The sequence below is a fragment of the Chelonoidis abingdonii genome, chromosome 4 (genome assembly GCF_003597395.2).
Source record: "Chelonoidis abingdonii isolate Lonesome George chromosome 4, CheloAbing_2.0, whole genome shotgun sequence".
In the NCBI taxonomy this organism is placed as follows: domain Eukaryota; kingdom Metazoa; phylum Chordata; order Testudines; family Testudinidae; genus Chelonoidis; species Chelonoidis abingdonii.
Genome location: NC_133772.1, coordinates 26,300,262 through 26,321,175, shown reverse-complemented (window position 1 = coordinate 26,321,175; position 20,914 = coordinate 26,300,262). Strand labels below are relative to the sequence as shown.

The following is a 20,914-nucleotide window of genomic DNA, read 5'->3' as shown; positions in this document are numbered from 1 at the left end:
AACTGAGAGTGCCAATTCAGGATCAATCGCTTAAACAGGGCAGTTACAGCCCTAGGCTGGGGTTTTTCCACCTCTAAGGCAAACCAAACCAGCCAGATAAAGAGGACTTTGGTCTCACCCCACTGGCTAACCACAAGTCACACAAGCAATGTCCTTAGACACTCCAGTCTCCCAGTATCGCCACCAGTCCCACTCGTCCTGGGGATGAATGGTTATGAAAACCAACACCTCAAAAAAGAAAAAGGTTCTCTCGATCCCAAAGAATCAAGCCCCAGACCCAGATCAATATGTTTATTAGAGAATATTTAAATAAAGATGATACACAGAGTTTGGCATCTCAGTCATTAGTCATCGGGGGCAACAATAAAGGAAAAAGATAGAGATGAGAGCTAGAATTGGTTAAATGGAATCAATTACATACAGTAATGGCAAAGTTCTTAGTTCAGGCTTGTAGCAGTGATGGAGTAAACTGCAGGTTCAAATCAAGTCTCTGGAGTACATCCCCCGCTGGGATGGGTCATCAGTCCTTTGTGTAGAGCTTCAGTTTGTAGCAAAGTCCCTCCAGAGGTAAGAAGCAGGATTGAAGACAAAATGAGATGAGAGGCATCCGCCTTATATAGGCTCTTCCAGGTGTAAGAACACTTCTTTGTTCTTACTGTGGAAAATTACAGCAAAATGGAGTCTGCAGCCACATGGGCAAGTTCCTGCACACCCTGCTGAGTTACAAGGCGTATCTGCCTCCTGTCAATGGGTCAATTGTGTAGCTGATGGTCCTTAATGGGCCATCAAGCAGGCTAGGCAGAGCTAAACCAACTCCGTCTGGGATGTTTCCCAGAACTACAGCACCAATTTGAAATACAGACAGTATACAGCCAATACTCATAACTTCAACTACACAATGATACATACACACACACAGCATAATCATAACCAGCAACCCGTACCCTGGTCTTAGACACCTTATATGACCCCCTTTCCATAAGTTTTGGTGCCACTACAGGACCTTGGTTGCAAACCATGTTCTATATGGTCCCAGTTTATATCAATAATGTCACACCTCCAACGCAAAACTGATGCAGGAAGGGATGACACAAACATCACTGACTGCATCCCAAGAGCTCTCCATCCTTGGGTCTGTCTCACTACAGCTAGTGTTGGGCTAGAGGCCGTACCAGTGTATAACAGAAATGATTTATCAAAGTCACGTTCAATAACATGACTAAATCTCTTTACAAACTCATGGTAAAACTTAGTTTGAACAACAGTGGATTGGATCTGCTTTTTCCTAACAGAAGTCACTGGCTGATGGGGTGGGCTCTCTGTGCTAACAGCTGTTAGCAAGTCTTTCTTCTCCCTGCCAGCCAGGTAATTTGCATTAACACAAACACTAGCTTTTAACCTCTTAGCTGCTACCAAATCCAAGGCTGGACTTTGTCTTACAGAGATACCACACAAATCCAGAGTCTGAGGGTGAGCGTTCGGTTGCTCTCCCTCGCATCCTCAAGCATTCATCCATAAAACTATTTTGCTCTGAAACACCAGTAACCCAATCTGTCCTCAGACCCTGAAGCACAGATGGCTCACTCACAGAATCAGCATGGAGACATTCCTGTTCCAACACCATTGTCTTCCCAACAAGCTGGCCACACACAGCCATTTGATTATAGGGCTGCTCAACTTTCTTAACAGCTTCTGCTCTATCTGAGACCTTTTCAAAGCTCCCCACACTGGATCTTTCAAAAGGAAAGTCAGTGGATCCATTCACAACAGAAAATTTCTGGCTGTTAGGAACTGAAACTTCCTTGATTAAATCACTTTCACACCCTTCAGCTGTAGTAAACTGCTTGCACAGGTTACCACGGGGGTTCCTTTCCCTATGAGCTTCTCTAAGCAGCAATTCACCCCTCTCAGAACTTCTGCCCTTACCCTTTTCACCTAGGGCTTGCTCTAAAGGAACACTTCTCTGAGCCCCCATAGACTCTTTCTGGGTCTCACTTACATTCAGAATTGCCTCTGGCCCATGAGGCAGATTCCTACACAATCTCCTTCCAGGTAAACTCATAGACTTTCTAGATAACAGGTTAGAAGCATTCTCCTTCCCTTGGCCATGAACACGTTCAGGAATCTTTTTCTTCTTACTACAAGTCGTTAAACTGTCAGTAGGTAACACAATTAAATCACCTTCATGCTCTCCTTGTGCCCTGGCTAGGGTATCACCCTGCTCAGACAGAGTTGCTACACCCTTTTCCAACCACACATTAGCAACTGGCAAACTACAAGCACCAGAATTGTCTGGTCTCTGGGATTTTGCTACGACACTAACTGGATGCAACCTAGTTACAGGGCCATCCTCCCCAGCAGACACAAACTTAGGACCATTCCCTTCCTGGGCTTTAGTTGAATCCAGAACCAACTTTGGGACAACTGCACTATTCTCAACCATCACAGGTTGAGAGGCACCTTCTATCTGCTCCACAGACAAAGAAAAGCCAGAGACACCTTCTGCTTTACCAGACACACAGCTTGGGATTTCATTTCCCTTGTTCCAGCACACAGAGCTGTTCACAGACAACTGCTTGGAGACCGAGGTAGCTTTTTCCATAGGCAAGTCAATATCCTTGACAGACACAGGCACATTTCCTTCACTGTTACATTTCTCCACACAGGAAACAGGTAAGGGATAGGGATACTCATCTTCCACCATCCTTGTCTTCCCAAACTGCTGACTAGATATAGACATCAGCTCACAAGGCTGCCTAGGCTTATCCAAAATCTCTTTGTTTCCCTCTCCCTTCGCTTGATCTAATTCCAGATCCACTTCTGAGACATTAGATAGACACTCAGCAACTTCATTCACAGCCAAACAGCTACTTTCCAAAGACAAACTTTTGGAAACACCCTCCATATACACAACTTTAGGATTAATCCTCTCCTGTGCCTGGTTTGTGTTAACTTGACTGATCATAGCTTTAATATCATTCCCAATCATAAGATCCTTAGGGATTGTGTCTTTTACTCCCATAACCATGGTACCCTCAAATCTCTTCCATTTCAGGTGGATTTTAGCCAAAGGCACCCTGACAAAGTAAGGCTACAACAGTTACACTTTCATCTGGCCAATAATCTTCCTCCCTGACAAGACTTGCTTTAAGCAGAGTAATGTCTGCTGCAGTGTCCCTCCATGCCACACACCTAACTCCATTTACTGCTGCACTGCTAATAAACTCTGCATTGTTGTTCCCATACTTACCTTTCATATGAGTTTTAAGGTCCAATTCTTCAGAGACCACGGAAACAGCATTTGCACACAGGGCACCAGCGCCAGGCTCTGTGTAGCTTGCGTGAGAGTTTATAACAACAGTATTAGCATTTGCTGTGGCATTTGGGGTAGCTGGTTTTGGGCTGCCCTTCGGGGTCAGGCAATCTGGTCTGATGTGGCCAAGCACACCACAGTGATAGCACGTAACCTGTTTATGCTTGGGGTGAGAGTTTCTACCCTCTGGGCCCCCATGAGCTCCTGTATAAGAGTCAGGGCCATGTTTACCTTTAAAATCTTCCCTGCTCTTGAACTGGGGAGAATGGTGATTAGCTTTCCCCAGAGGTTTACACCCTTCTCGAGCTCTGTTTTGGATATAGGCATCCGCAATCTATGCAGCCCGCAGGACTGACTCAGGGTCCCGATCTCACACAGCTGCTCTCATATGGTCAGGCACAATGTCTAGGAACTGTTCTAAAGTTATTAAATCCAGCAGCTTTTCAAAACTCCCATATGCCTTTGCTCCCATAACCCATTTTTTAACAAAACCCCTCAGTTTATGAGCACACTCTACAAAAGTACAGTCATGAGACATCCTAAACTTTCTAAACTTAACTCTGTGAGAATCAGGAGTCACCTTGAACCGCCTTAACACAGAATCTTTAAACAGGACTTAATCTAAGGCTTCTTGTTTCCTTTAATTCATTAAATATTTCCCTGGTTTTTCCAGTCCACCTGGTTAGCAGGACAGGCATTCGCCGATCATCGGGGATCTGGTACATATTGCAGAGATGCTCAAAGGTAGACAAAAACTTCTCTATATCCTCAGTATCGTTGTAAATGGGACACATCCTTTCCCAGTTTTTCTTGTGGTGGTGGGTATGTGGAGTACCAGGTAGCGATGACTTTCTCCGCTCTTCCATTACTTGGAGCTGAAGTTTAGCCATCTCCTGTTCCATCTTATGAGTCTCTTGTTGCATCTTGTGAGTCTCCTGTTCAGCAGCCAGCAGCTCCAGACGCCCCTTACGAGCTCTCTCTTCTCTCTCATCAGCCTCTTTTTCTAATTCAGCTATTTTTTGCTTCTCCAGCAAGCGAAGATCTGTTAGATTCTGTTCATGCTCAAGTTGCAGTTTATCTGTCGCCTTTTGCCCTCTAATTTTTTCTGCATCCTCAGGTAAGGACTGCCCTCTTTCCCCCTGATCATTAGCCATTAACAGATTTCTGAATTCTTCCTCTGTAGCTTTCTTTCTAAAGCTTATCCCCTTTTGTGAACACAAATTTTCCAGGGCTTTTTTGCCAAGTCCCCCATACACTCTTTGCTGAGCCACTGCAGCAGCTCTTTAACCAATCAAACTCTCAAAACCAAAATTCGAATTTGGATAGTGTGGGGTTCTGACCCAAAGCTTAACTGACCTGGTTCTGTGGCTCCAAGCACGACTATGTCACTGTGACAATGTGGTTCTGGCGGGACCCAACTGAGAGAGCCAATTCAGGATCAATCGCTTAAACAGGGCAGTTACAGCCCTAGGCTGGGGTTTTTCCACCTCTAAGGCAAATCAAACCAGCCAGACAAAGAGGACTTTGGTCTCACCCCCCCAACTGGCTAACCACAAAGTCAACATCACACAAGCAATTTCCTTAGACACTTCCAGTCCCAGTATCACCACCAGTCCCACTCGTCCTGGGATGAATGGTTACGAAAAACCACACCCCAAAAAAGAAAAAGGTTTCTCTCGATCCCAAAGAATCAAGCCCCAGACCCAGATCATATGTTTATTAGAGAATATTTAAATAAGGATGATACAAACAAGTTTGGGCCATGTCAGTCTTAGTTCTGGGGGTAAATACAGAGTATGGTGGGGACGTGGTATTTGGTTATGGGTTAGCATAATAAGTACTAACAGTCTGATAATGTCCCCATGCGGGCGTGTACGGGTGGGTTGCTTCCAAGTATAGTCTAGGGAGCAGTGAGGGTACATCGCTCATCTAATGGGTTACACATATGTCATGATTAGAGCAAGCAGGCCGGGTAACCGGGGACAGGGTGACCCTCACGAGGGGAATCCAGATCGGTGGGTCCAGGACTCAGGGGATGTAGTTTAGTAGGGGGGTTGTAAGGTTTTCCCCTCCCCGCGTGGGTGCGTGGATCCACATCGGCTCACCTCTAGTACTGTGGTGGCCGGTGATGTGTTCGGTGTAGATGTCCGCTAGGACCACGGATAGTGTCCGAGACAATCAAACGTCTCATGAGTCGCGCATAGCAACGGCACCAACACAGGCCTAAGTCACGTTCGTTACAGTGGGTCCCAGGCGCGCCTAGCGCCCCAACCATCAGGGCTCGTGTAACCTCGTAGCCCTCTGCCCGCAAGGTGTCAGTCAAGGGGCATACACATCAGATCTTACCGCCACAAATCACGCTGTTGCCAATCCTTAGAATCTAAAATCTAAAGGTTTATCATAAGGGAAAAAGACAGAGATGAGAGCTAGAATTGGTTCAATGGAATCAATTACATATAGTGATGGCAAAGTTCTTAGTTCAGGCTGTAGCAGTGATGGAGTAAACTGCAGGTTCAAATCAAGTCCCTAGAGTACATCCCCACTGGGATGGGTCATTCCAGTTCTTTTTCAGAGTTTCAGTTTGTAGCAAAGTCCCTCCAGAGGTACGAAGCAGGATTGAAGACAAGATGGAGATGATGCATCAGCCTTATATAGGCTCTTCCAGGTGTAAGACACCTTCTTTGTTCTTACTGTGGAAAATTACAGCAAAATGGAGTTCTGTAGCCACATGGGCAAGTTCCTGCACACCCTGCTGAGTTACAAGGCAATGCTGCCTCCTGTCAATGGGTCATGTGTAGCTGATGGTCCTTTAAATGGGCATCAAGCAGGCTAGGGCCAGCGCAAAACAACCTCGTCTGGATGTTTCCCAGAACGACAGCGACAATTTGAAATACAGACAGTATACAGCCAATACTCATAACTTCAACTACAAAAATGATACAGACATACAGACAGCATAATCATAACCAGCAACCCATAACCTGGTCTTAGACACCTTATATGACCCCCTTTCCATAAGTTTTGGTGCCACTACAGGACCTTGGTTGCAAACCATGTTCTATATGGTTCCAGTTTATATCAATAACATCACAGCCTGAAATGCGGAGTTAGACTCCAGGGGCGCGGGAGAGTTTTATTTCTGTCGGAGAAATGAATCCCCCAGAGAGACTCCAGTGACAAACGGCTGCCGAGCGAGGGAATCCGACCAATCCAAGGAGGCGTGTGGGACATTTACTGTGGAGTTAGATGGGGAGGGGCGTTAAGTAGAGGAGCCTGAAAGACAAATAAATCCACGGAGCTCGGAAAGCCTCTGGAATCAGCCAGGCTGGGCTGGGGCCGGGCTGGGGCTAGGGCCGGGGCTGAGGCCGGGACTGGGCTTGGGGCCGAGGCTGGGCTGAGCCGGGCTGGGGCTGGGCTGAGGCTGGGACTAGGGCAGGGGCTGGGGTGAGCCAGGATGGGGCTGAGGCTGAGGCTGAGGCTGGGGATGGGACTGGGGATGGGCCAGGCCAAGCTGAGGCTGGGGCTGGGGCTGGGCCGGTCTGAGGCTGGGGCTGGGGCTGGGGATCGGGCCAGGCCTGGCTGGGCCTGAGGCTGGGGCTGGGGTGGGTATTAACAAGCCATCTGTTGCTCTTCTAGGGACCAGAAATTAACAGAAGGAGAATCCTCGAAACTGGTTGGGTTTGTGACACGGGTGAATTTAGTAGTGCTGGGTCCCAGACTGACAGCCCTGGCATGGGCACAGGTTGGCACAGCTTCCTCCTGCCCTGCCCCTGCCTGCTGCCTGTATGTCCCCCCCTGCCCCGGAAGTGACGAGTGGGGAGACGGTCTCCCAGTTTAGCCAGGAAGAAGGCTAATTAGTGTCTGGTCATTTTTCTGCTGGGAACACCTGCCATGAGTCAATGGTCTGAGACCTAGCACATTCATTACTTGCAGGGGCCACCAAACAGGCACGGGATGGCAACGACTTGCAGTCGCTCCTGATCTGAGCTGGGTGTAAATGAGAACCTGCCAATTGGCTGAGCCAGCCATTCCCACCATAGGCCTTTGGCCCCATGAGCTGCCATGTGATGCCATCCTGCACTGCGTGTCCTGCAGGCGCCATCCCCTGCAGCAGCCCACTGGCGACTCCGCATCCAAGTGCTGTGAGCCAGAGGCAGGGACTCTTCCATGCAGAGGTGGGGGGTGTCAGAGGCATCAGCCTGCCTGGCTCCTAGGGGAGGACACAGATGAGGTGCCAAGGTGCTAGGCCCCTGATAGGTAGGTTAGAGTGAGGGAATGAAGCCAGGTGGTGCAGAGAGGCAGTTCCAGACAGCAGCGGATGCAGAGGAGATGGCTCGCACAGTGAGGACACTGTCCTGAGGGATGCAGAGGAAGCTATGCCAGGCAAAGGGAGCAGCAGCCTGCTCCCCGGAGAGTCCTCCCCAGGCTTGACACCATGTTTGGGACTTTGGCTGGGTGGATGGCCACGCGGCGTGGAACTGATTCATAACAAGTTCTCGGTCTGAGTCTCAGAGCTTTGCTGTGTGGCGCTATAACCATGCTCGGGGACAGAACTGATGCTCAAAACAAGGAGGCCAGTTATGCTCTGCAGACTCTCAGGAACCTGCTGTCCCCAGGCAGCCGCCTCCTGAAACTGGTACAAAGTCACAGCCTAGGAGACAAAGTGAAAGCAATCTCCGCTGAGCTGCTGGGCCAGCTGCTCTGCAGCCAGAGCCTCTGAACTCCCCTGGCACCTGCAGCATGTTCCCCAAGTAAGCTGGGCATCAAAGACCTGCCGACACCTCCTGGAGATGCAGGCAGAGCTCGTGATCCAGCTTGTACAGGGAAAATCCACAGCCTTGTCTGCTCCCTTTGATTAGCCAAGTCTGGATGGAAACAGGCTCTGCATGTTCTAGCAGCTCATCAGAAGAGCAGCACCATTCATTGGGGGGCTGGCTCTGGGAGTGCCGGCCCCCCACACAGTGAGGGGCAGGAGTGCAGAGAGATTCCACCCTTCTGGGATGTCAGACCTAGCCTGGGAAATAGGAGTGTTTCTGCAGCTACCATGGGACTGCTCAGGCTACTGCAGTGCATCAGTGTGTGTCCCCATGTCACAGGTGAAACGTGGCATGCAGGGCAAGGCTGGCCACATGGGGAGGTGGCCCTATCACCTAGACAGATAGATAGATAGATAGATAGATAGATAGATAGATAGATAGATGATGACCATAACTGGCCTTAGAGCTGGTGTCCCAGCAAGTGACTGGGGAAGGTTCCCCTTGCCTCAAGCTGGCTGTCTCCAGCCTCAACCAAGCCCCAGGGAACTGGTCATTTTACCAAGACTCTTCCCAGCCTGCAGAGCCAGGAAGCTAGTTTAATGTGAGTTCATGTCACGCACCTTTCTGAATACACTCCCAGCTGCAGGGCAGGCAGGTGGCTCACAGTAATGCTCCCATCTCTGTGCCCTGCAGGATCCCATCTCTTGGGTTCCTGTCGAAACAGTTTTGGTCGCTTCGTAAAATGTCTTTTGGGGAGCGAGAGCTGGGCGAGTGTTACTGAAAAACCTAACAGCGGCCAAAGTCCACAAACCCTCCACACACCATGGCTGGGCTGGCTCCCTGCCCACCTCCCTGCACACTCACCACCCAGGCCAGGCTATGTGCTCTGCAGGACCCTGCCCATCGGGATATCCTGGCTGTGCACCATCCAGTGGATGGGATCAGGAGAAGCAGGGGCTGGCGTGGAGATCAGGTGTGGGGCACAGTGCTGGCGGGCAGGGGAGGGGGATGCTGGGCTGAGGAAGGCTGCCCTGCTGCGATGGCCTGGCAGGTCTGGAAGACGGCCAGGAGACCCAAGGCAGGTAGGTCTCTTGCTCCAGTGAATGGTTACAGCCCTGCCCAGCACTTGCAGCTCAGTCCCACACGCTCCCCCAGGCAGGTACACTTGTGTGTGCCCTCTCACTGGGGCAAGCATGCCTGGGCAGGGCTGATGGTGGAGCAGGCCCCAGCCTCAGAGATCTGTTGGGGGACAGGGCTGGGAAGAGGAGGAAGGATGGTCCAGTCATTAAGGCACTGTGCTGGGACTTGGGGCATCAGGCTTCCTGTGTGACCCTGACCACATCTCTGAGCCTCAGTTTTCCCATCTGCAGCACTGGCATTGATGGTTATTTCACCAGTGTTTGTGAGCTGCTGGGGAGCCCAGCAAAAGATTGACAGGAACCTGCCCCTCTCCAAAAGAACAGCAAGCCCCAGCTCTTTTGGCCTTGCCAGTGGATTAATCCCTGCTGGCTAGGAATGCTGCACCCAGCAGGGGGTTTGCTCTGGCTCAGCAACATCTTAGCCAGCTCAAATTAAGCTTTGGGAGGTGTCCAAATGGGCTCCAAATAAATATGTATAATAATAACAGCCACTAATAGTATATTGTGTGTCACACACCCATGCACGCACTCACCCATGCACACGAACACATATGCATGCACACGTGTGTGCACACACATGCACGCACTCACACACACACACGCACATGCACACAGACACACGCACGCATACACACATGCACACACACACAGGTGCTCTCTTGTTCGATCTCGCACATATGCAATAAACAGAATTTGGCGTCCAGTCCGTCAGTTAGGGCAGCAAAGCTCCCACCTGCCATAGGGAATTCTCAGCTGATCTAACGCAAGCTCCTGCTAGCTGGAGTGAAACGAACTCACCAGGAGCAATTCTGAAGGGCTGCAGGTAGCCTTAAAATGAGAGAAATTCCTTTCCCTCCCCCGTAACTCCAGCCCGGCACCAGCTGCAGGTGCTAAATGAGGTTACCTGCCATGCAGCCCCCTCTCTGCCTCACCCCGCTCCCCAGAACTGTTCTTATTAAGCACCGTGACAATCCTCTGGGTCTGATCTGCGGGTCCCTTGGGGGGTGCTGGGAGCAGCGGGGACGCTGAGCCATCCAGGGCATTTCAAATGGAAAACACTCCTCTCCAGGGAAACAGATCCCCCTTCCCTGAATGGCAGCAGCACTGTGGGGGCCAGCTATAAATGGGGGCAGGTCCATTGCAATCAGTGACTCATTCTGAGCGGCCAGACGGATTTAGTCCATCTCAGGACCTGGCCACCCACTGGTGGTATTTCCACTGTCCCAGTCACTGCAGTATCTGAGCAGGTCACAATCTTTCCCCTTCCCCGGCCTGTGTCCCAGGACAGAGCTGTTATCCCCAGTGGAGACGTGGGGGTCTAGCACAGACAGACTGAAGGGGAGGTGGCATTCTCAGCTGGCCTAGACAGACCCACACCAGCTCTGCTTGAGCTGCAATCCCAGCTGAGCCAGTACGTGGGCAGCTGGTTCGAGCCACCCTGCTATTTTCAGGGGGTGGCGTGAGCAGGTCAAACGGAGACGAACCTTGTGTGACTTGCCTAGGTCACACGCGAGTCCAGGGCTGAGCAGGGAATTGGAGCCAGGTCCTGCCCATTGGCCCCTCTTTCCCTGCACATCTAGGGCCAAGAGAGTGCTTCATGGTGCAACACAGCCCTATGCTTGGTCCATCAGGCCTGGGGAGGGACAGGGAAACTCGGAGGGACATCCTGCAGCAGAGTGACAGCCAGTGCCAGACACACCCACCCTGCACAGGGAGCAGCGGATGGCAGGCTTCTCAGGCCTCATGCGGGTGGCTGAGATCCAGGGCTTTCCCTTCTCCGCTGTGACGGACAGGTGGGCACAGCTGTGGAGACCAGTCCCACCTCCCATTTCAAAGCAAGCCACACGTGCCTCCTGCCTCCGACACAGGTCAGCAAGGCCCTGCTCCACCGGGGACTGGCACCCCAGCACTGTCAGCTCCACATGCCAGCCTGGCACCAGGCATTTGCGAGCTCTACTGATGCTGTGCAGGGGTGGGAAAGGCCTGGCACCAGGCATTTGCTGTCTGACTTGGTTTATTAGCCCTGGGGTGGTCCGCGGCGGGGGAGTTGGACACTTCCTATCAGACAAAGAAGGTCTGAAAAGTGTTTTCTAAAAGATTTGCGTGCTTGTTTGTTACATTAGAAATTCAGGTCTCATCCACCCTACTCAGCTTTGCCTGGCGCTCTCTTGGGATGGCTGGAAAGCTAGCAGGATTATGACTTTGCAGGTACCAAGGAAATGAAACTTCGGCCACTGAGGGGAGAAGGGATAGTTGGTCAGGCTGGTCCAAGTGTTTTTTGGGGGGTTAATGGGTATTTAACTTAAATGCCTGAGAAACACTTGGAAGAAAGTGATCTTTGTTAATGTCTTGGCACCGCCGCTCTGTCAGTTTCAGGTACCCAATCCACAGCTCTGGGTCCCCTTAGGAAATATCCCGCAAAAGCTGGGAAAGCCAGGCTTGACATTCCCAAGATTTCAAAGGGAAAAAACCAAACACCTCACAACACCCCCCTCAAGGTCTCCTTTCTCCATTAGCAAGGAGCAGTGAACAGCATACGTCAGATCGGCTTTCAACACCAGAGTCCTTTTCATGGCTGAAGATGCCCAGAAATCCAGCAGAGGTTGCTATGGTTACCCTTGTGGAATTGCATTATCCCCACATAGATGCCTAGCGACTGATCACTGGCCCGTAGTGCCTGGTACCTCCCAACCCCTATTCTCTAGTGTAAGAATTCGCACAGCCCTCGTGCAGGGCACTGTCCCCCGTGCACAGCTGAGAGCACAGCGCAGCCAGGCTAGTGACTTACCCAGGGAGTTTGGGGAGGAGCCGGCACTAGGTCTCGGGGCTCGTGAACCCCTGGCCCATCCTTCCCCCGCCCCCCGGAGCAGCTGATACTGACTCATTCCCAAGGTACCTTGCTGGCCTTGGTGGTGCTGGGCCAGCAGTCGGGGAGAGAAGGGGCAGGTGGACGAGCGCAGTAGAGCCCGAGTTGCTCTGGATTTACAGCAGGGGACACAGGCCAGCCCTTAGTTTCTCGGTACTATTTACACCCTCAGCCTCGCGCTGCCAAGCTAGAAAAGCCTCACCTGCCCGCCAGAGGCCAGGCACAGGAGGAAAACATCTGCTGGCTCTGGGCTGATCATATCAGGACCTCAGGGAATGAGAGGCAAGGGGGGAACCAGGGGAGAGTCACCAGGATGATGATGTACGATCCCATCTCCAGCAGTCCACAGTGGCTGTGAATCTTGTTCCTGACTCTACACGGTACAGACAAACACAGCACCTGGTCCCCACCTCAGCCACCAGGTGTAACCCGAGTAGCCCACTGGCCCGATTCCCCTTGCGCTCACCCCCGTGTAAACCAGGAGTAGCCCACTGGCCCGATTCCCCTCACACTCACCACCATGTAAACCAGGAGTAACCCCCCTGGCCTGATTCCCCTTGCACTCACCCCCCTGTAAACCAGGAGTAACCCACTGTCCTGATTCCCCTCGCACTCACTCCACTGTAAACAGGAGTAACTCCACTTGGCTGATTCCCCTCGCACTCACCCCCCTGTAAACCAGGAGTAACTCCACTGGGTTGATTCCCCTCGCACTCACCCCCTTATAAACCAGGAGTAACTCCACTGGCTGATTCCCCTCTCACTCACCCCCCTATAAACCAGGAGTAACCCCACTGGCCCGATTCCGCTCACAATCACTCCTGTGTAAACCTGAAGTAACCCACTGTCCCGATGACCCTTGCACTCACCCCCATGTAATCTAGAAGTAACCCACTAGCCCGATTCCCCTCGCACTCACCCATGTAAACCAGGAGCAACCCACTGGGCATGGTCCCAACATTGCTCTCCCCCATGTAAATCAGGAGTGATTCCACTGAGCTGCCTTCCTTATTAACCCATGGAGCTCAAACCCCTCACTAGCAGCACGGAGCACCATGAAGGTCCAAGCCACCTGCCCCTGCCCTGCTGGCCCCACACGCACGCATCCTTTGCCCTGCATGCTCCCAGCACTCACGTCAGCGGCTTCTCCAGGCGGCTTCCTGCTGAGCCGACGATCTCCCCCAGTGTGCAGAACGCCTGGCCCAGGAAATCCTGGCGGGGCAAAGGACCATGATGAGCATCAAGAATCCGGATTCTCCGCCCAGACCCCTTAACACATCAGCCCTGATGGAGCAGGCGCAAACCATTGGGTCCTCACGGGGCAAAGGCACCTTTGCACCAAAAGGAGGTGTTCCGGGGAGAATTCCAGCCTGGGATAGATGGGAAAATGTTTGTGCATTCGGCGCCTGGGAAACTGGCTCTTTGTATGGCGAAATTTTGCAATGCAAATAGTGATTTATCTGCAGTGGGAGGGGGAATCACCTTGGGTTTCCATGGAGACAGCAGGAAGTGCAAGAGGGAACAGAGGAAGTCCCACCCCCCAGGATGCTCATAGTACCTCCTGCCCCACTACTAGGGAGCCTGTGTCACGAAGCTCTGTGACTGGGATTTCCCATTAATGCTACTAGTAATGGGCCTTTTGAATCCTACTGGCAGTCTGGAGTCTCAGTGTAAACGTACAAATGAGATAGGGCCAAATGCAGATCCATGGACTCCCGGCTCCCCTGCTGGCCCCTGCTAGCATGACAGGCTGCAGCCACACCGTGGGCATGTCTGAGGGCCCTGTCCCCATGCAATGACACGGGCACATAGGACAATCCTTGCTGCAAGTGGGAAGTGCCCTGGGAAGCTGGCAATGCAGCCTGGCATGGCCTAGCTATTTACACAGGACAGCTCATCTGCCCCCCACGGAGAGCCATCTCTACCCTCAGGCTCTAGGCACCTGTTCAGCAAAATCCTGGTGCCCACGCCCCAGGGAGCATGGCCTGGGGAGCCATTGGGTGCGTCCCTCTGGAACCAGCTTCTCACCCTCGGCAGCCTGGGTCCCCGGTGGGGCACTAGGCTGGACAGGAGCAGGGCAGAAGGGATGAGAGCAGCTCTCGGTGGGGCAAGGGGGCAGGGAACATGCTCTTACTCACATGCTTCGAGAGGTCGGGGCTTTTGGAATCCACGTCGTACCTGCGGGGAGGGAGGAAAAACCACATGACGCATGGCCATAGCCCCCGCTCCGGTAGGGCCTGGCACTCCCCATCACCACCAGGCAGCTCCTGGGGCAGCACACGACCTCCTGCTTGGAGGCAGGGCCTTAAACCAGGGTCTCCCACATTCCACAGGAGCACCCAGGCTGTGGGCTAGGCTGGGGAGTCGCTTTCCAGTGTCCTGGGCTGGGAGATCTGAGCGTGATACGCACAGGGATGTTCCCCCCCATGCACCAGGCCAGCGCACCACTGAGCTGTCACACAGGCAGGCTGGCTCTCACTGAATGTGGATGGGATTTGAGCACCTGAGGAAAGCCCCAGCCAGAGTCTCTCGCTGTGCCCATGTGGGGTTGTTATTGTAGGGTCTTCCCTGAGATGCAGCATTTGCCATTTTCCCCTCAGAGCCTCCCATCCCCACAGGTCTGCAGGGCCGGCCCTGGCACTCACAGGTCGAAGCGCAGGCTCTGTTTCTCTTCAAAGAAGTAGTCGAGGATGAACTTGCGCACGAAGTCGGGGTTCAGGGTGTTGTCGATGACCTCGGTCCTGCCAAACTGCAGGGCAAGAGAGACGCTAGTTAGCTGGGGTGGCGTCCTCGGGGCCCAGCAGCACCTGGGGAGCAGAGTCAGGGACCCCAGTTCTGGGCTTCAATGGGCACAGTTAGACTAAGCCTAAGATTGAGAGCTGGCAGCTGCCCACCCCTCTGACCTTTCCCAGCCAGGAGAGGGGAGAACCCAGCGCGCTAGCAGACAAGGAGGGAGGAACAGAGACAGGGGGAAGAAAGACTCATCGAGGGGGCAGGCACCTATTGGTGTCTCCACCTGCTAATTTCTGGATCATGCCACAATGGTGCTGGCGCAGGCAGCTGCCCTGGCACAGAGCCCACGTGGGGAGAGTTCAGGACCCTCTGTGATTAAGCCCCAAGGCACATCAATTAAGCAGCTGATAATTATACGTCATGTATCTCCCTGAGCACAGAATAGTTGGGTGGACTCGCACACCTCTCCCACTAGCTGCAAATTCATAGCTTCTCAGGGCGAGACAAAGCCCAGAACAGGCATGGGGGCCGTGCATGCATGCAGCTAGTACTAAAGGCTGCGAGACTGGGGTCTGCACCAAGAGCCATTCCAGACAGAATCCAGAGCCAGAGCCAGCAGCAGCTTCAATGAAAGGGAAAAAGACACCAGAGGCATGATCCTGGAACTGGTGAGAGACGCTGATGCCCCTCACTTCTGACCCGCAGCCCCCTGCTATACCTGCCCTAGGCTCCCCACACACACAGCTTTGCTGGTGCCCCTCACTCCCAACCTGCAGCCCCTGCCATCTCAGCCCTGGGCTTCCCCACCCCCAGCTCCACTGGTACCCCTCAGTGGGGGTAAGAATTCAAGAGCTTCACATTCATGTCACATGTGATCTAAACTGGAGTTCAGGTCCGCTCTCCAGTGGGGAGAAGCCAGCAGCACATTGGCCCTACTCAGAAAACAGGAGGAGGAACTCGGGCTTTTCTCAGGCACCCTGGGCATCAGGGCCCACCTGTGCATGTAGCAGCGTCCCGAGTGCACGCTGGGGACACAGTACTTATGTGTTCGGGGGGGGCACACACAGATGTCAGGGATGCAGACTCACTGCCCTTGGCAGCAGCAGCAGCATTACTCTTGCACCTAGCGGCTGCGACTGGGACCAGAGTCCCATTGTGTTTGGGGCTGTACATACGCACACCCAGAGAGTGTCCCCACCCCGCACAGCTGGCAGCACAAACAGACAAGACTGCAGGAGGGTGGGAATGGAAGCAGAAACCCAGAGAGGGGAAATGACTTGACCAAGGTGTGATGTTATTGATATAATCTAGGACCATATAGAACATGGTTGCAACCAAGGTCCTGTAGTGGCACCAAAACTTATGCAAAGGGAGTCATATAAGGTGTCTAAGACCAGGTTATGGGTTGCTGGTTATGATTATGCTGTCTGTATGCATGTGTCATTTTTAGTTGAAGTTATGAATACTGGCTCTATCCTGTCTGTACTTCAAACTTATTCTATGCTTCTGGGTGACATCCCAGACAAGTTGGTGTTAGCTCTGCCTAGCTGGCCTGATGGCCCATTAAGGACCATTGACCCACTGACAAAAGGCAGATATGCCTTGTATCTCAGCAAAGTGTGCAGGGACTTGCCCGTGTGACACCAGACTCCATTTTGCTGTAATTTTCCACAGTAAGGACTGTGATGCAGCATGGCCAGAGGGCAACAGGAGAGGGTTAGAAGGGAGCCTTATTCCCTGTAAGGGGAAGAAAGTTTGCTATAGATTAACTAGAGCACCTGATGCCAATTAGAGCACCTGCAGTCAGTTACATGATAAAACCCCCTGCTTCAATCAGACAGTGTGGGAGTAGGAGTAGGAGTAGGAGTAGGAAGGAAGGAAGGAAGGAAGGATGGATGGATGGATTGATTGATTGATTGGTGTTGGAGCAGGGGATAGTTTGGAGAAGTGCTGCAGTGGGTGAAGAAGTCCTAGACCCTACGTAACGGGCACTTGGCTTGTGCAGAGGGAGGGCAGGAAGCTCCCCACAAGCCGAAGGGCAGGAGATGAAAGTAGCCCAGGGGAAGGAACTGTCAGTTCAAGTGGTTCACCACTATCCTCAGGGCCGGGACCTGGAGTAGAAAATGGGCCCAGGTCCCTCCCTCTCCACTCCCCTTCTCTAGGACACTAGTGGGGAAATTAATATTCCAATTTAGGGGCAAGAAATGGTGCTCTGAACCTCCCCCCCCAAGAAGAGAGAGTGTGAGACCTATCATAATAGTGCTGGCAATCTGCCACAGGACAAAGAGGTTCTTACACCTGGAAAAGCTGATAAAAGGCTGATGCCTCATCTCCATCTTGTCTTCAATCCTGCTTCTTACCTCTGGAGGGACTTTGCTACAAACTGAAGCTCTGAACAAAGGACTGAATGACTCATCCCAGTGGGGGATGTACTCTAGGGACTTGATTTGAACCTGCAGTTTACTCCATCGCTGCTACAAGCCTGAACTAAGAACTTTGCCATTACTGTATGTAATTGATTCCATTTAGCCAATTCTAGCTCTCATCTCTACCTTATTCCCTTTATAAATAAACTTCTAGATTTTAAAGGATTGGCAACAGTGTGATTTGTGGGTAAGATCTGATGTGTATATTGACCTCGGTCTCGGGCTTGATTCTTTGGGATTGAGAGAACCTTTTTCTTTTTTGGGGTGTTGGTTTTAATAACCATTCATCCCCAGGATGAGTTGGACTGGTGGTAATACTGGGAGACTGGAGTGTCTAAGGGAATTGCTTGTGTGACTTGTGGTTAGCCAGTGGAGTGAGACCAAAGTCCTCTTTGTCTGGGGGGTTTGCTTTGCCTTAGAGGTGGAAAAACCCCAGCCTGGGGCTGTGACTACCCTATTTCAAGTGATTTGTCCTGAATTGGCACTCTCAGTTTGGTCCCGCCAGAACCACATTGTCACACAAGGTCCCGCAGCAGGTCAATAGCAGAGCCAGGAACGGATCCCAGAGTGAATTCCTGGCCCTGATGAAGTCGATGGTAAACCTCTCCTTGACCCAGCAGAGCCAGCAATCACCCCAAGGCTCTGGGCACCGAACTCAACACTTTCTCACCCAGACCCTGCTGTCTTCTGTTGGGGCAGTGGGGCTTCCCCCCAGCCCAGCAGCCACATGAGTTGAGTGGCCAGAGCTGGCCCCTGGGTTTCCTGTTTGATGCTGCCTCTGGCAGGGATATCCAAGCCTGCTCGAGTGTTTTCTGGCACCCTTGGGGCTGCAGCAGGCACTGGCAAAGGTTAATGGGATTCCCACCCCGCCTAGTGCTCACATACAGGCTGTTTGCGGAGCTCACTCTTTAATATCCTGAAAGCTCTTGGCTAACAATGCAGTAATGTGCCCTGCTCTGCCCCCAGCTAGCACATTGATCCCCAGCCTCTAGCAGGAGCACTGAGACCTGTGAGGCATTTGAACACGGTGAAGGCTGCTCCAGCACATCCCTGATGTTCAAACAAGGTGATTCCATCTGCAAATCCTTGGGCGGGGGTAGGGGGGGTGTCAAGATGACAATGCAAATACCCCAATTCCTGAGCAAAATACACATGCTGGGCTAGATCCGGAGCTGGTATAAACTGGCAAAGCTCCATCACCTTCCATAGCGCTGTGTCCATTTACACCCACCGGGGGCCTGGACGACACATCAGAACCCTCACAGCCCCCTCCCCCTGGGGCACAGGCAGGTGCAGTATCACTAACCCTGCCCTACTGATGGAGAAACTGAGGCACACAAAGGGAAAGTGATTTGTCCAGGGTCACCCAGTGAGTTGGGAGGGAGTGGGGAAAGGACTTGGGGTGCTGAGATCTGGCAGTGACAGGCTGAATAGAAATACCATGGATGGATGGATAGATAGATATTAAAAACATCCGTGAGTATGCAAAAGAACTGTGTAAATCTAGCTTCTCCTGTTTTCAAGGTTTCCCTGCTTTCTCCTTAGGGGACTGATCAGTTTCATGTTTTTTCTTTAGTCAATTTCACTTCCGGGTTCTCCTCCCCTGGTGCAGGAACACTGGTCCAGACCCTCCCCGAGTGTAAATCCCCCTGCCCCTGTCCCAGAAAATGCAGCAATGTCGATTTACCCTGCTGAGGATCGGGTCAGCCTCACTGGCAGGGGTGAGCAGGGGTCAGTCCCTGCATTGACCAAGAACCACCATGGCTCCATGATAGCTACCTGGGGATGGGTGAGGCCAGAGGATAGGAAATAACTGGTACCACTGGGGATAACTGATAGTTGTTTGATGGTGACCCCTGACAATTATGCTCCCAGGGACCAGTGATGCTGGTAGCCTCTGATGCAGAAAAATGAGTGACCCACTTAAGAGTCATGTCTGCTCAGGCAACAAGGGGTCATTCTGCCCACTTAGTCTGATCGCAGCCAGGCATTCCTGCAGCCAGCCCATAGCTGGCAGTTGAGCTAGCGTGTATCCAGTCAGAGCTGGGGCCATGGTTAGTACTCAGCTCAAACCCACGGCCTCTGCATGTGCACCTGCTGCTGCTCTCACTGGCTAGCCAGGGGCCTGAGCCAAACCCCAGGGAAGTCAGTGGAAAGTCTCCCCAGCCCAGATCCTCAAAGGCCCCTACATTCCACTGAAGTCAATGGGAGTTAGGGGCCCAAGTGCCTTTGAGGAGCCAAGGATTGTTCCAAGGAGAGGGACCAGCAGACTCGCTGTTAAATGAAGAACAGTTTCAACTCCCCATTGACTGTCCCAGCACCTCTGCTCGGCTTGCACAATCTGCTGCTGAGGGGCCCTTAACGAGCCAGCCAATTGTCTCGGACAAGGCTCTGAAATTACCTTTCCTCTCACCAAAGTGTGTCACCTGCACGTAGCTGTCACTTGGCTCAGCTATTGAGGCCAGATCTGCAGGGTTTGAACTAACTGGGTCTCCGAGCCGCCTGGGACTGCTGGAGCCGAATCCGGTCTCCGGGCGTGCGGTGGGGACGGAGAGGCGGATGCCGGGTGATGAGCCTGGGGGAGGGGGTCGGCCTTTGCTTTTCTAAGCTAGGGAGGGTTGGACCTGGCTGGAATGCGGATGAGAGACTTCCCAGGAAGACACAGGGCTTAGCTCCAGGAGAGGGGCTCCAGAGAGAGCAGCTTGGGCGATAGAAGAATTCTTACACACCCCTGAGCAATGCAGCCAAGCCGACCGAATACTCTAGCCTAGAGCAGGCCTCAGTGGCTAAGTCTGTGCTAGCCTTTCCCACGTTGCAGCTGAGGGCCTGGTGCCCAGCGTGCCCTGATCGAACCTCCAACAGCCCCAGAATCCCCACAGCCGTGAGCACGAGGCAGGGCCACCTTGGCCTGGTAAAGGGAAGCACAAGCCTGAATCTAGGGAAGAGTGAGATTTAGCCTCTGCCAAGGAGCCCCTGGGGGTGGCACTACGTGGGGGTGGGAGCACCAGCTGGCCAGCATCTGATTTTTAGAGATGCGAGAACCTGCAACTTCCAGTGGAATCTGAGGGGCTCAACACAGCAGGAATTCTGGCCTCAAGGTGGCGCTGGGTGCCTTGGGAGTCAGTTGGGGGGCTCTTCCGCCCATGCCCATGGCCTCAGCATGACAGGGCCCAGTCCAGGGACAGCTCCGCCTCTGCTGTGAGCACTGCCTAGGTGTCTAGGCGAACCACCTGGGAGCCCTGGGAGGGGCTGTTTAGGCGTACAGAGGCTTGGGGAGTGGGTAGCGTCGTGGGCAGAGGAGAGCCTTGGCTCTGGGCCAGCTCCACCCATCTGACTCCTAATGCCTCGGCTGGAAAATGGGGAGTATTTTCTGTGAAAAATTCTTGAAAGAAATCAGGACGTTTTCATTAAAAGCCACATTTTGTCTGGCCCACCTGCGAGGCCACTTGCACATGCAAGCACTGCAAGCACTGCTCGGGCACGCGTGTGTGCACGCACACAGCCACTTGGCAAACTTCTTGCAGGAAAACCAAGTGTTCCAATCTTAAAAGCCCAATCTCCAGTCAGCCCATCTTCCCAGCCTCCTCTGGCTGGGAACCACATGGCTACTGCCCTCTCGCCCTGCCCGCGCCTCGCTAATGCGCTCGCCCCAGGTCCAGCTGAAGTGCTTTTAAGGTTCT

General features: G+C 52.7%; 1 protein-coding gene across 3 annotated transcripts in view; it reads right to left on the bottom strand.

Annotated features, from left to right (window-relative positions):
* The window catches only part of LOC116836189 (copine-5), a 177,957-nt gene that overhangs the window by 115,932 nt on the left and 41,111 nt on the right, over positions 1–20,914 (bottom strand). For all 3 annotated transcript variants that reach the window (XM_032799648.2, XM_032799650.2, XM_032799649.2), the window contains exons 4-6: positions 14,721–14,824; positions 14,214–14,253; positions 13,211–13,287 (exon numbers count right to left, since the gene is read on the bottom strand). In XM_032799648.2, the coding sequence (XP_032655539.1) occupies positions 13,211–13,287; positions 14,214–14,253; positions 14,721–14,824 (221 nt within the window). The remainder of the gene's footprint in view (positions 1–13,210; positions 13,288–14,213; positions 14,254–14,720; positions 14,825–20,914) is intronic.